General features: G+C 35.7%; 2 protein-coding genes across 2 annotated transcripts; one reads left to right on the forward strand and one right to left on the reverse strand.

The window, feature by feature from the left end:
- Positions 1 to 1,503: 1,503 nt before the first annotated feature.
- Positions 1,504 to 1,789, reverse strand: LOAG_07042 (hypothetical protein; the record flags this gene model as incomplete). Its single annotated transcript, XM_003142576.2, has 1 exon — positions 1,504 to 1,789. The coding sequence occupies exon 1, from the start codon at positions 1,684 to 1,686 to the stop codon at positions 1,504 to 1,506; it is 183 nt and encodes a 60-aa protein (XP_003142624.2). The 5' UTR covers positions 1,687 to 1,789.
- A 2,145-nt stretch (positions 1,790 to 3,934) lies between these two features.
- On the forward strand, positions 3,935 to 15,080 carry LOAG_07043 (hypothetical protein; the record flags this gene model as incomplete). The annotated part of the gene is made up of 28 exons (XM_020447327.1): positions 3,935 to 4,486; positions 4,635 to 4,815; positions 4,937 to 5,102; positions 5,286 to 5,910; positions 6,355 to 6,507; positions 6,810 to 6,918; positions 7,335 to 7,419; positions 7,615 to 7,687; positions 7,820 to 7,984; positions 8,600 to 8,759; positions 8,912 to 9,048; positions 9,155 to 9,295; positions 9,509 to 9,616; positions 9,826 to 9,971; positions 10,122 to 10,243; positions 10,537 to 10,722; positions 11,449 to 11,616; positions 11,725 to 11,825; positions 12,187 to 12,372; positions 12,484 to 12,666; positions 12,764 to 12,851; positions 12,945 to 13,020; positions 13,210 to 13,424; positions 13,557 to 13,772; positions 13,872 to 14,035; positions 14,166 to 14,388; positions 14,538 to 14,777; positions 14,980 to 15,080. Exons 1-28 carry the CDS (start codon positions 3,956 to 3,958, stop codon positions 15,078 to 15,080), a joined length of 5,049 nt encoding a protein of 1,682 aa, XP_020302430.1. The 5' UTR covers positions 3,935 to 3,955.
- Between the last annotated feature and the right edge of the window lie 365 nt (positions 15,081 to 15,445).

The raw sequence follows: 15,445 nt of genomic DNA on the forward strand, positions 1-15,445 counted from the left end.
CAATGAAAGGTTTGATGGTTTGATTAGTGCGAAATGAAATAATTAAGCCCATGCTACCTATTCCTTAGGTTTATTATAACATTCATCACTTTCAATTAATAAGTTACTAAATTCTAAATTTCTAATTATGGTCTAAAATTAGCTTAGAATTGTTTTTTTTTTCTTCTGTAAACAAAGGACAAAACAGTTAATGTTTGTAAAGGTTAATGGGCATATATTTTCATATAACAATTTAATTGTGGGTGCGCGGTTTATCTGAGTAGGTGTGTGTGTGTGTGGGTGTATGTGTGTGCTGTGTGTGTGTGTGTGTGTGCACACATCCAAAAACTAAAAATCTTTCATCGATAATCAGCAACAAACTCCTAATTTTGGGAATATCCTGATAACAAATGACCAGCCTTTAGCTGTTACATTATCGTAACATCATCTCATACGATGGTCAAATATGGCTAAGCAAAGAGAAAATAATAACTGGAATGAAAATTTTTGATGGAAAATTTATTTCGATAATATTGGTTTGTTTTTTTTTTTTCGTCCTACACAAAGAATGAAAATCAGTAATGAACGAAGAATGAAAGGAAGAAAATTACTGATTGTGCGTCAAGATCATTATCCATGCATACGTGTCGTTACAATAATTCATGAAAACATGATCAACGAGATCACGTCTTAACCGCTGCTCATCTACATCTATCATACGTATGTTGCGTGATTGATTACAGGAAGAGCTAAATTAAAAACGTTTCATAGTTATCAATAAAATTCTTCCTTACACTAACTCCCGATTTCATTGAATGATAACATTGGATTCAATCATCAAGAATTCCCCTCTTTCCTTCCTCCGGGATATCCCTAATCATCGGTATTTTTTAAAAGAATGCTTGTATGAGGGAAGATCCCTAGATGGTCCCTAGATTTTTTTTTCCTACTAAATTATGCATCCGCTGACCTCTTAGAACATAGTATTCTGACCTTTTCACCCAACAGAAATAGGTACCACAAAGAAGTATAAGGGAGAGTGAGTGAAAATGATAGATAGACAAAGAGGCAGACATAGGCAAACACATATAATGCAATCCATTGGGCAAGAAATTGGGAAAAATTGTAGAAATTAAACGAACAGAAAGATCATACACACACAGTTCCATAACGACAGACGAAGAGACAGACTGGACGATAGACACATACAGAGACCGAATTCATCAAAATTAAAGTGGTGGACAGACAAATGGACAGATGTATTGCACACACATATTGAAGATGATGGACAGACATATACATACATCTTGAAGATGGCAGACAGACATATACATTTATGAAATGAGAAACAGATAGAGGAGACACATCCTAGAAAAGGCTATCAATTAATTAAGGGATTGCTAGTGTAATAGCAACACGTGGCCAACTGTCACATGCGTGTCGTACTGTAGCAGTGTGTGGTGCAGTTGAGCGACAGTGCTATCGCGTGACATAAAAAATCACTCCACATCAAGAAGATACAAATCACAGAGACATGTTACATTTATCCAATTCCAATTCATTGCGCTGCTGCAACTTGGCGAGCAGCCAAGACGCAGTTCTGCAGCATTGATGGGGCGGTGCGTCGCGATGCAGCATACGCGACAGTCCAGTATAAAAGGCAACGCGGAGTGATACTACCCGAGCGAGTCTTCTATCGCCGTTCATCTCGTTGCTGCGTCTGATGTTGGCTCTCGCGGCTGGTTGTTGCAGCGGTCTATTAGCAACGAGTCGTACTGAATGGTTTTTGACGCGACATGATCTCTGCTGGCAAGTCGCCAAATTGCAGTTAGGCAGTCTGTAAAATGTAGGTGATGCATTGCTAATTTATTTGCGTGTGAAAGAGGAAGGAAATGGACGACGCTGGCGAATGTCACGTAAATTCGGGAAGTACACGTAAAAAATATTGAAAGAGGATGAAAGTGGGGAAATGACGCACGATCGGGTCGAAAATTAGTTGAACATGCCTAATTTCACAGTGTTATCTAACAACTGTTCAAGTTGATGGAAAAAAAAGTTGAGAAAATGGGATAATTTTAGTGTAAGAATTGATTCAAAGAATGGTGGAGATCGAAGGCTCATCGATTGTATTATCTTTCATTGTAAAAAATTCTATTCATTGAAGGGATAGTATTGAAAAGAGAGAGACTGAAAGAGATGAAAAATTGATGTAAACAAATATAGCAAAAGGGGTTTTGAAGCGCTATGACTGATCGACAAATAACTATAAACGTAATTTACGTCAAGGAGATTTGACCTCAGCGATCATTGATCAGCAAGAGTTTCAATGTCAAACAGTTCTTTGTGTATACGTATGTTCAATTATAGGATTCAAATGATAGATTTAAAATGCTAAAAGGATTGACAAAATTGATGACTAAAGTTAAAGTGTTTAACTTTTTTTTTTTCAGGTCAAATAAAAGAAAAGGTTTTTTTCTCGTAACTATTTACTAAATAGTCTGTACTTTTTAATATCATTTTGTTGTATGCATCTAGTATAAACATATGTTTTACTTTTTTTTTCTTTCCGATATACGTGCAACGAATGAATTGGTAAAATTCGTTATCGACCGAACCGTATTTTGGAGTTAAACGTAGTGGTAATATAAAAGAAGGAGAAAATGAGAATAATGTGAAGAATAAAGATTGTATTTAAATGAAATTTATATACGAAAAAAATGCCAATTTCTTGTTTTTCTTACGTATACTTTTTTTTTGACAGTTTGGAGTCTTTTTTTTTCTTTTTTCCTTCTGGAAATTAGCGCGCTAATTTGCATATCAAAGAAAAAGAATCCTCACAATGTAGGAATGAACTGCTAAAAAAGAGAGTGCATATCTGAATGAACGATTATCGATTGACAAAAGCCGAACTGCTCATTCTAATAGTCATTCTCCCAGTGATGAAAATGAGGGAACTGTCCTCCGGTCCTCATGGCTTTACCAACGTACGGTGTTATTGTATATAAGTGTGTGTGTCTGTATGTCTCTGTGTGCGTGTGTCCGTACGTGTATATGTCTGTCTGTGTTTGCTTTGAAGCAATCTTGAATATGTGTTCTTTAATAATAATAAGCTAACATATAGCTAGACGACGCATGATTATACATACGTTTCACGTACTTCATCTAAATTCAGCATTTTTTTTTCTTTTTTCTTTTTCTTTTTAATTTAAGCTTCATTTATTGTCCTTGGTCCAATGGTGAACAGCAAAAAGCGGAGAGAGAAATATATCCATCCTGATTTAATGGTGTAGATTGAAATGAAATTCGAATCTGGAATTGAAAGTTGTCGTACTTTCACTTATCCTTGACGTATTCTAACATTCCTTTCTTTTCTTTTTTCTTTTTTTTTTTGAACGAACACTAGTTTAATTGAAGTAATTCATTGTTGTTTCCATCAGGTTTTATTCTGCTGTGTCAGATTTGTTTGTCTCGTATCGAAAAAATTTGCAATTTTAATAATTTATTAAAGCTAATTGTCGGACTATGAGTTACTCTTGACTTATTCTAGCATTCCGTAGGAATCAATAGATTATTATGCATGCATTAGGCGAAAGTATCGCACGTGTTAGACGGATAAGTGACCATGTAACAATACATGTTAGGCGTTGATGACATATCATAAGCCTGCAGAACAGAATGAGGACGACACAAACAACTGCTAGACATACGTTTATTGCTTTAGCATGTCGTGAAAATTAGTAGTGCCTCACTTATTTGTTAAACTTATAACACGCGTCTCAGGTGCTGATAACGTATGACGCGTAGCGTTATATGTAATTATGGCGTTAGGTGTAATTAAAACATGCTAAGAGTTGGTTCTCTTTCGCCTAACTTGAGTTCTGTCATCGTATTTACAATATTCGCTTCGTATTCAAAATTTTTTAAATATTTCTAAAGGATTTTAAGATTCGATTTTATTTATAGGGTTCACATACGAATGGATGATTTGCTAACTGCAGCGATATGTGAAGCTGGTTTAGAAGAATTTTTGTTGGCACCGGAAATCACTGGTGAGGAAGTGGAAAAGACATCCGGAAATGATGTGTCAATTCGGCAAGTTCATACCGATGATCAAGCGAATTCTTTGGCGGAATTTTCATCTGAAAAAGGAAAAGCCGAATCAAAAGATAGGAAACAACATATAGAAATATTAAGTGATGGTTGTTTAACTCTACCTTCATGTTCACATACCGATTCTGGAAGCAACTCTCGGTCGGATACGCCGTGTGTTGATGATCCCTCAAATAGCATCACCGAAAATGCATCCCCAGCAGCCATCCAACAACAGTTGGTTGAAGTCATTGGAACGGTTGAATTACCGAGTGATATGAGTTTTGGCAATGTTAAACGGACAATTTTATCACAACCTGGAAGTACCGGCAAGTTACCGGATGGTGGAAGCAACGTGTTCCGTTTACGACGCCCAGTTACATCAACACAGCAGCGATTGCAGCCAAACAATGTGACGGTGAACTGATATATTTTTTCAATTATTTTGAGCATAAAGTGATTTTTATGTCGTTATAACTTTAGGTAACCAAATCTTATTTCTAGAGTTGTTTTGTGTTAAAGTTAAAAGGTATAGTACATAGTTTCAAGTTCTAAGTATTTTTCAGCCAGTCAGGAACGTAGGAACAGCGCGACCGACAGTAAAAGTATCACATGAAATGCGTCGAGCCGTCAGTGAAATTAGCGATGACAATGATGTTGAAATTATCGGGGGAGCATCGTGCATGGGTGGTGCGTCTTGGAACTTACCACGTCGCGTGGTAGTCATGCAGCAACGTCCCAAAAATGGTTCAGATTTCATTTAAAGTTGAAAGGGGAATAAAACACACTGAAATTTCACTGCTCTTTAATATACTCAATTGTTTGCAGCACTATTCTATTACACTGATTCACCAGTTTCTTTGCATAGGTGTGATTTACGTTCGTCAACGTAACTGGGACATTATACCACGGCGTATTGCACCTACGCGTACAGTCTTGAGCCGAAATGGTAATGGAACATTTGCTCTACGTGGTAGTCGCATAATTCGCCCAGTTTTCCGATCAGATCGATCAACTCCTGTATTCTTGCAACGGTAAACAATTTCTCCATGTAAAAAATGGTTACGGAAATCCAAAGTTTTGCTTCAGGTTGAGAACCTTATTCAGTCCCCTTTTTTTTTCGAGAAAGACGCATAAGTTGGAGGTTTAGACCAAACACTGAATTATCAAAATGTGTACTTGGGAAACGATTCTTTTCATTCCTTTGTTTTTTACAGAAGCAGTACACCATCGGGATGCATTGAAAGAGATCCAGTGAACGTTTTGCAAGAAACGGGGCATCAGTATTTGCCTTCAGCGGCATTACGACCAAACAGCATATCTGCATCAAACACACAACCAAGGATTATACGGAATTCAGTTTTACGCCGAACATCTCCAGTGACTGTGCAAGGTTCTCGTCCCACTGCAGCAACAACCCGTGTGGTACCAAATCTACAGAGGGCTCGAAGCCATTTAGCTGGTTCTATTGCTACTATGAAACCTAATGCATCCGATGCATCAAAAAATAATTGTAATAATGAAAAACGACAATTCGATGCAACCAGTCGGATACGTGTGCTTGGAAATTCGATTGAACCAAGGCTACCTGTGGGTGAAGTTTTGCGACGTATTCGGGTAACTGAGCAAAAGCCATCACATGCTGATGAATGCCGTGGAAGGACTGCAGGTGGTAGCGGGACATCGAAAGATGAAGTGTTCTTTGATAACTCACGCACTAATGAACGTAAACTCTTGAATCATGTGCTGGAACAGAAAGAAAGGAAGTCATCCGTGAGGAATGAAATGGAAACAGCCATGCAGTACCGTATTAATCAAAATGATCAGGATATTGATGATGAGGTTTAGTTTTTATTTTGTTATCATATCACAATTCTTTTTTTGTCTCGAAACTTTTGTTCTTATATTCTCCGAATTTTGAAAATTTACGGATTTGTTATGAAAATTTGAAATTATTGCTTGGTTTTATCGCAGAGACCATAATAGTGATCAAAGCCATATTTCATCATTCCGATCATGTATTTTGAAGAAACTAAGTTGAAACCATACCTTACTTGTTGGTTTTTCTTTTTTTTTGTTGTAAAATGTTTGCTAGGAATAATTAGACATATTGATTCTTAAGCGAAATGTTAGTTGAATAGTACTGTGACTACATCGTGAATCTTGTTTAAAAACTCATGTAACTTTCAACTTTCATCAGAAGACTGAATGGATGACAAATTGCAGTTATTAGGAGTTGAACTTTGGCTTCTATAGACCGAAATAATTTTCTTCAGTAACTTTTAGGAGGAGAATTTGGGTTACGCAGAAACATATGCAGATTACCGTCCAACGAAGCTTCGTTCCGGTTTATCACATCCGGATAGTGTTATCGAAACTGCATCTTTGAGCAGTGTTGCGCCACCAGATATACGCTATAATTTGACTATTCCGGAAGAGGTCTGATTTGTTGCTTCTTTTGACTTCCGAAAGATATGATATCCAATACAAGTTTCGTAAAAAGTTTCTTCTCTTGTAATTTATCTTCTCATTCTTCTAAAGATTCGAATCAAATGCAATCTCATATCCTTCAAATTCTTCTCTTGTAATTTATCGTCTCGTTCCTCTAAACATTCAAATCAAATGTAAAATTTTTTCTGAAAAAGGTAGAATCAACTCAGCCTTTCAAATTCGAATATTTCAGTTTCGTTTTCTTTAGCACTTCCTGTTTATTCTATGCATTTAAGGTTGTTGTTTTTCAGATCATCGATACAGGTGCGATTTCAGCAGTACAACTAGAAGCAGTAGTATATGCTTGTCAAGCGCATGAGATGCGTCTTCCGTCGAATGAACGTGTTGGCTATTTGATTGGTTAGATCCAGTTATTTTTAATTAAATGGTTGTCTCACCCTCGATTTCCTGTTTGCATTATTCCTTCTCACTGTCCTGCTTCTTTTTTTTTTTATTTCTGTTTTTTCGTGTCATGTTGTCAAGCTGAAATTCTCCTATAAGTTGGATTCTGTCAGATACAAGTATACTGGTTTTTTCATGTTTTGAGTAGGTCTTCGGAATCCACCATCTTTTCAGCGGCTTGTTTCAGCACTTTATCGACTTGTTTCATTTTTGATACTTTTTCAGTTTCTTTTTCTTTTGTTTTTAATAATTTAACCTCAGTAGTAGTGTTTTGTTTTGTCCTTATTTATTTATTTGTGTCAATAGTAATATTATCTTTTCTAATATCTGCTCCACTGAGTATTGCATTACATAATTCTGTGTCGATTTTGTAGGTGATGGAGCTGGTGTGGGTAAAGGAAGAACGATTGCTTGCATCATCTTTGAAAATTACCTCTTAGGACGCAAACGATCTATTTGGTAGGATTTCCTTATTTTTATTTAGAAACTAATTGTTTTCTAAATTAAATAGTGATGGAATTTGTAAGTTTTCGGCTCTTGTTTGCATTTCGGATTTTATCACATTGTTATTCGACCGTTTATCTGTATCAAATGTGTCAGCTAAAGAAAAGAAGGATTTCTGATTTTTCTGATTTGAAAATGATGTTTTTGTAGGCTCAGTGTTTCGGCTGATTTACGATACGATGCCGAACGTGATTTGAGAGATATCGGTGCTAAAAACATCAAGGTTTATGCTTGGATTGTCCTTTCATTTCCTGAACTAATGGTTAAAATTTTGGCATATATATTATGCTATATATTAATCAATAAATATTCTGGCTTTGTTTTGTTGGATATGGCACTACATTCATGCTTTTAGGTTTACGCATTAAATAAATTCAAGTACTCCAAAATTGGTGGAAAGGAAAATGATGTCAAGAAAGGTTGCATTTTTGCAACGTATTCATCACTCATTGGTGAATGTCGTTCATCAAAAGGTAAATACCGAACAAGGCTTAAACAACTAATCCAGTGGTTTGGTCAGGTTAGTCTTTAGTTTCATTCTAATGTTCATGGGTGTCTGAATTTGTTTAGACATTGCGTTTATCACTGCGGCTCAGTCAGACTCAAACATAAATTGGAATGTCTAATACTGAAACATTTCATCTACGTTTTTAATATTTCATTTTAAGCTATATTGTGCTACAAAAGTTGCTCCAATAGTTCTGGTGCAAATATATCGGGACTGTAGAGCATTATTTGATCGCATAATATAAAGCATTTTTGGTAGTAATAGTTTTTGCACTAGGCCATGTAATACCCCGCACTAAGAAAGCTCATAGTATCATAGTTCTCTTTCACCTATTTGTTGGTTTTAGGATGTTAACTGTACTTTACAGTCCCGATATATTTGCCATGTTTGCGGCTTTCATTATGTTTCTTCCTATTTACAAATAGAATTTCTCAGACAGTTATTGTATTTCCATCATTTTTTTATACTTACTATATCAGAAAATTTCAATTCTTTGCCTAGTTTCTTCATATTTAAGTCATTGATAACTTCAGTTTTAAAAGATCACAATCTGCTAGGCTTATAAAATTGTTGGGGAAAGATTGGAAGGAGAAATTATGTACTCCTCCTTTATTGTTCTGGTTGTAGGATTACGACGGTGTTATCGTGCTTGATGAATGCCATCGTGCCAAGAATTTGGTTCCAACATCTGGTTCGAAACCGACGAAAACAGGTAGAAGTGTTATGGAACTGCAGAAAGCCTTACCAAATGCCCGAATTGTTTATGCTTCAGCTACTGGTGCAACAGGTATAAATTGTACCACTAATTCGGATATACGTCAGTTTTGACTATATAGCCAATGCTGATTCATTTTCATGAAACTACGATCTCCCACCAGTTAAATCAACTATGGAATGTTTGTATGAATTTAAGATGTTTTATGGAATTACTGTTTTTAGAGCCTCGAAACATGGCATATATGACACGTATAGGGTTGTGGGGACAGGGACAAGCATTTCGAGAATTCAGTGATTTCATTAATGCTGTCGAAAAACGAGGCGTTGGAGCTATGGAAGTAGTTGCAATGGATATGAAGGTTTCTGTTTTAGCACATTTAACCAGTGTTCCTTCGCAACTTTTATTGGTGACGAATTTTCCAGTCCAGTTTTTAGATTTATTAAAAGTTGGTCAAAAATTTTTAGCAGCGTGGCCTTTATCTGGCGCGACAGCTTTCTTTTCGCGGTGTTAGCTTTCGGGTTGAAGAAGTGCCGTTGTCGGCAGATTTCATCGAAGTATATGATGCATCGGTTAAAATATGGCTTGAATGTCGAAGACAATTTCAGGTCCATATACTTTGATGCATGTTCGTTTGATTAGTAGAGGATAAAAGTAAAATAAATGATATGAGTGACATTCTAAATCATGCTGTTTAGGTCCCACTAGCATTATAAACAATAAATTGGAGAGTAAACAATATTGACGGTGTTATGTACTTTTGAAAGTATAAATTGGGTATGATTTTCTATTATTTAAAGTAATGAAAAAGTTTTTTGCAGGCTGCTCTTTCTCGTCACTGTGTTGGTCGAGCGCAGATAAAACTAATTTGGGGACAGTTTTGGGCGGCACATCAAAGATTTTTCAAATATATATGTATTGGTGCAAAGGTACATTAGGAAGACATATTCGTTATAGTTTTTGCAGTTGAAAAAAAATTCGAATCATTTCCTTACTGTATAAATTAATTGAATAACAGGATATTCACCTGTACCATTTGATAAAAATAAACGTTCAGTGGCATTAAAAATTTTTTTTGAAATGGGAGAAGACAATGAAATTAAAAGTGTACAAATAAAAACATCCAAACTTTATTTAGGTAAAATCATGTGTCAAGATAGTGCGTGATGCAATAAAAGCCAATAAATGCGTTGTGATTGGTTTACAAACTACCGGTGAATCGAAAACACTGGAAGCACTTGACGATGCTGGTGGCGAATTGACGGATTTCGTATCTACTGCCAAGTTTGTCTTGAACGAAATTTGGTAAAAGTGCTCAGTAAGGCGTGACATAATCAAGGTCGAATTGACTAAAATTGATGTTCATAAGTATGACTTTGTTCGTACATGGTCATGCATAAGTAACTGAAAATTTTATGAAGAATGGTAATTTAGAGCGGTGTTGGCGAGGCTTATAGAAAAACATTTCCCAACGGAAAATGCGAATTCTTCAATGGATGTATATACCAATTTCGACAAATTGTGCAATGAATTAGACCGCCCAGCTAAACGCAAATGTGCGCATAATAGAGTATTATGTGTTGTAAAATGAAAATTGTGTGCGACTACTGATGACTATCCTCCGTGTTATTGCTACCTTACAGAGTTCCTAATTAAATCAATAGTCGTATCATATTTAACCAAAAAGTCGTATTTTAAGTCACTGCCATCACATATCACCATGATCAAGAAAAAAGCTGTGTTGAATAATTCCAATTTGCGTTAAGTGATTTCAAACTTTTGTTTATATATATATTGATAAAAAGTAACAAGAAATATAAAAGACATTCATATTTTTCGCCTGTTTCAGTGGAAAAATTGGGATCTGTGAATTTATCAGCCTTTGGTTTACCTGCAAAACGAATGAAACAAAGTTCCGCAGAACAAACAGATGAGGAAGAACAGGCTGATTCGGATGGTACCGAATCATCAGCTCTAGAAGATAGTTCGCTATCAACGGAAAAGGAAGAAGAATCATCTAGTGAAGAGGGAGAGCGTACGTCTTTTTTTTCCGAATTGATTTAGAGCAGTATTGTGATTGGTACTTGTATAATGACAGCTTGAATTACAAGTCAAGTCATTAGAGATCGAATTGGGAATTAGTCTCAATGGCCAGCGACATTGAAGAGGCAGAATAATTGTTTTTGAATAAATTTAATTCTAGAAATTAAAAAATATCTTGTGCAGAATTAGATTGCAGAACTAATACAAGTATTATCATCACTATGGTATTGAATGCTCTTTGAGGGAAAATAATGGACTATATAGAGCGCCAAATCTCGATTTTTTGTATTTCAGTATGCTGTGCTGTATACGGAGCACAACATATTGAAATACAAAATAGATTACATGCATTTTTTCTGGTTCATTTTTCTGGTTGCTGGTAATGAGGTACCGAAAACCCCACAAATCACATTTGTGTAATGAGATTTGTGCCAGATTTCACGAAACCAATGAGATAGGAAAAGAAGCTGAAAATTATATAATTTTTAACTCGAGTTTTTTTTATTTTGTCACTCAATATGATTGTTTGTGACGAATAAGACCACCTTTTATGTCCACATTAATGGATAGGATAATCATAAAATAATAACTGAAAAAAATGAATCTGTATATGCCAAAATAAATAGCGAAAGTTGTTTCGAGTAAAAAAGATTCTGTAATGTTGAAGCTACATTTCCATATTATTTTTCTTTCCTCATTATTTATTCCTCTAATTTAGCATCAAATGGAGCCATCCAAGGTGACGAAGATACCTGGTTGCAAAGATTATTGGATGAGGCAAAAAGTTCAGATGAGGAATCAGCTGAAGGAAAAAGTGGCAGTGAAAAGGAAAAAGAAAAAAGTGATGAGGAGGAATTGAATCCATTTACTTGTGATTTGGCTAGAGGTATAATTTTGAGAATCTTCTTTCAGAAATTAATAATTTTCAGCGAATATGAGAAGTAAAAAAACAAGTCCTATTATATTTCCAGAAGATCCATGGGCAGCAAAGCAGCAAGTTATCTCGGACTCACCGAAGAAAAAAAAATTAAGAAAAAGAAGTTGAAAAAAAAGCAGAAGAAATCCACGACTAGTAAGATCGATTCTACAGCAATGGTAAGTTTCTCTTTTGGAGATATAGGGTATGACGTGAAATTTTTTTTTACGAAGAAATTTACGAATAATTTTTATCTTAATTTTTTTTATCGTTACTGGATACGGATAACTAACTAGCGAGTGGGTTGAGTGGACATAATCAGCGGATGAATTAAATGGGATTAATGTGGCATACGATACTACGAGTTTTTTAAACAAATTTGCCATGTCATTGATTAATTTTTTTATGCAGTCGAAACTAATAGTGCTGATTCGGTCATATATCAATGTTAATCCTTATGTTAATAATAAGAAGTATGAGATAATTATGTTTTATTAGTGCAAAAAATGATTATGCATAAATAAATACAATTCATTGCAGCGTAGTACTGCCGATGTTTTCATGTCATCATCGCGTCTGGTAAGCGATGAGGATCTTACGCTTGGTGAAACTTCACTAATCAAAGCAGAGCTGCTAGCTGCTGTAGAGCGTCTAAGTCCCCGACTGCCACCAAATACACTTGATCAGTTGATCGACGAATTGGGTGGTCCTGATTATGTTGCTGAGGTTTATTCTTATTCTAATTTAAAATATTTGCATATTTTGATTCTCAGTGCGGGATAGTATGATTTATTGAATGAAAAAAAAAATTTATCAATTTTGCATTTATTTTTATAGATGACGGGTCGTAAAGGTCGTGTTGTATGCCGTGAAGATGGAGATGTTGAATATGAACTTCGACATGCGGGGGCAGATGTGCCGCTTGAATTAATGAATATGGATGAAAAAGATAAATTTATGAAAGGCGAAAAATTAGTTGCTGTAATTTCAGAGGCAGCATCTTCCGGTATCTCATTGCAAGTTTGTGTTATTCCTTTTCTTCCGTTTTTTGGAATGAATCCTATTTGTATATTCAAGATTTAATGTCTTGGATGAACTAATAATAGTTTACTTTTAGTCAGATCGAAGAGCTGCAAATCGTCGACGTCGCGTACATATCACGTTGGAATTACCTTGGTCAGCGGACAAAGCTATTCAACAATTTGGTAATTTCTTTTTTCTTTTTTTTATCTTTTTCTATGACTCAGCAAATACATCCTGGACGGCAAAAGTTTTGGAAAAATAAAATACTGTTTTAGGGCGTACACATCGTTCAAATCAAGTGAGTGCACCGGAATATATATTCTTAATATCCGAACTTGCTGGTGAAAAAAGGTAAGTTGATATAGTTTATATTGCTTTTCTTTTCTCACTTCTCAGAGCATGAAACCGACTCTCTCACTAATGGTTAAACATGCTTTGATGGTTCCCATGCTTACATTTTTTGGTATACGTTACAAAGCAATAAAAACTTTTCTTTGAATTTATTGTCATGTGTAAGTTGTTAGATCGTGCTTTATACAGGTTTGCATCAATTGTTGCGAAACGGTTGGAATCTCTCGGAGCGTTAACGCATGGTGATCGTCGTGCAACAGAATCACGTGATCTAAGTCAGTTTAATTTGGATACGAGGTATGGTCGAGCGGCTTTAGATGTATTATTGCGAACGGTTACTGGATTGCTCGACCCCCCGCTTATACCACCACCGAAGGATTATAAGCCTGGAAACTTCATCACTGGTAAGTGCTTATTGCTCCGATCTGCTGAAAATGTAAATAAGTGACTTGATTTGGTGCAATGTATTTTTGATGGTGAATTTTAATGATTTTGCAGAGCTTTTTTTTTACAAAATTTACTGAAAGAATTTACAGATATGCAGTGTTATATGGAAGGTGTTGGTTTGCTGTCACTGGATAATGGTGTATATACAATTGAAAAAGAATCTGCAACCATACCGAAATTTCTGAATCGTCTTCTTGGCTTACCAGTGCACGCACAAAACGCACTTTTCCAGTACTTTTCCGATATCGTTGCTGAATTGGTTGCACAGGCAAAGCATGATGGGACATATGATATGGGTATTATGGGTAAGCTATCATTTTTCTCTGTGTTTGATTGGAATCAAGACACATATTGTTGTACTTACTTATCTAAGCATTTTATTCAATTCTGAAGTGATGTTTCAGACCTTGGAATGGGTGGTGATGAAGCACGTAAATTGGAAACTCGTATATTCATGGGACACTATGAAAGTGGATTTTTCCGAGTCGAGATTCACAAAATTGGTGTGGAACGCGGTGTAAGTTGGGAGGATGCTTATGCAATTTGGAAAGATCATCATGAAGATCAGGTAAATTTAAGTGCATCCCAACTTATAGAAATTTCATTGTTGAAAAATTGGAGATCAGTTGTTAACGCCAATTCGATTCGTAATATTATCATACCGTTCTTCTTTCATAAAAATTTAGGTAACCTTTCAGGATGGATTTTATCTGGCATCAGTTGGTAATAATGGGAAGAAGACTGCAGCTCTTGTTTATGGTATCGGCAAGAAACGTTTGGATACGGGTGCGCGCCTTTTCTGCATAACACGACCAAGCACAGGTCGAAGTGCAAAACTGGAAACAATCGATGAGCTAACAAAACGTTTTTATCTTGCTACTCCGGAAGAAACTGAACAAGTTTGGAAAGATCTGTTTGAAGGTCAATAGATTTGTATCATCACGAAGTCAAAATTTCGAGTCAAATCTTACAGAAAGCTTCTTTCCGAATTGCTTATTTGGACACAAATGTTGTCCTTTCGATTTCATTCAGTTGAAACTTTGTCTAATGATTTTCTTCGTTAATTTCAGGTTCAAACAAGACCTGTCAGCATAATTATTTTCATGGCCGTTGCCGGAACGAAGCGATGGGTGTATACTGTGAAACCGGACGACGGACTCGGACTTACTTTGTTCTTTCTGGTTCGGTGCTCTCGGTATGGCCGATCGTCGAAGAAGTATTGTCCGGTGGTATGTCGACTCGAGAAATCAAACGATCACAGCGGATGCAGATAATTCGTGTCAGAACACCTCAAGATCATAAAATTGTTGGTATGACTTTTTGCTTTGTATCTAAATAAAGATGGTATTTCTAATTGTGACTAGCTATGCCATATACGTTGCTTTACATAAGATTTCGTTTATGAATTTATGTTCTGAAAACTAATTTTTTACTCCTTTGCATCAAGTTTGCAACTTTCTACAATATTAAAATTGATTCTGTAATACTGCATCCTAAAATTTATTATTTCAGGGTTATTAGTTCTGCCACAATATGTACGAACACTAGTTGCGCGTTTCGAGAAACACTGTGGTGGTTGTGTGGAATCGAAATCAACAAATACTTTAAACTAAATTGTTACGATGCTGAAGAGCTTTATGGTAAAAATGTACGTGTACATGTTCACATGCATTCACTTTTTTCATTTAGGCTCTCTTTCATGAGAGTAGTTCTCAGTTAAATGTTTATTTTTTATCTTGTGTTATATTCATGATTTTTTCTTTTTTTCCTGGTGATTGACTATTAGGGTGAATCGAGGAGTTTTTCTTTTGTTCCAGAAATTTTAATCAAAATTGTTTTGCTTGTTTACAGGATTTCTCTCTTGTTATCTGTGTATACTTAACAAAAGCAAGCCAGTATATCTGTTGTCTGTTGAGGAATTGGTTTTTTGCTCGTTATCATGTAAATATTTCTGTTTTGCGTTACTTCAACTTTCACT

The sequence above is a fragment of the Loa loa genome (genome assembly GCF_000183805.2).
Source record: "Loa loa unplaced genomic scaffold supercont3.364, whole genome shotgun sequence".
NCBI lineage: Eukaryota > Metazoa > Nematoda > Chromadorea > Rhabditida > Onchocercidae > Loa > Loa loa.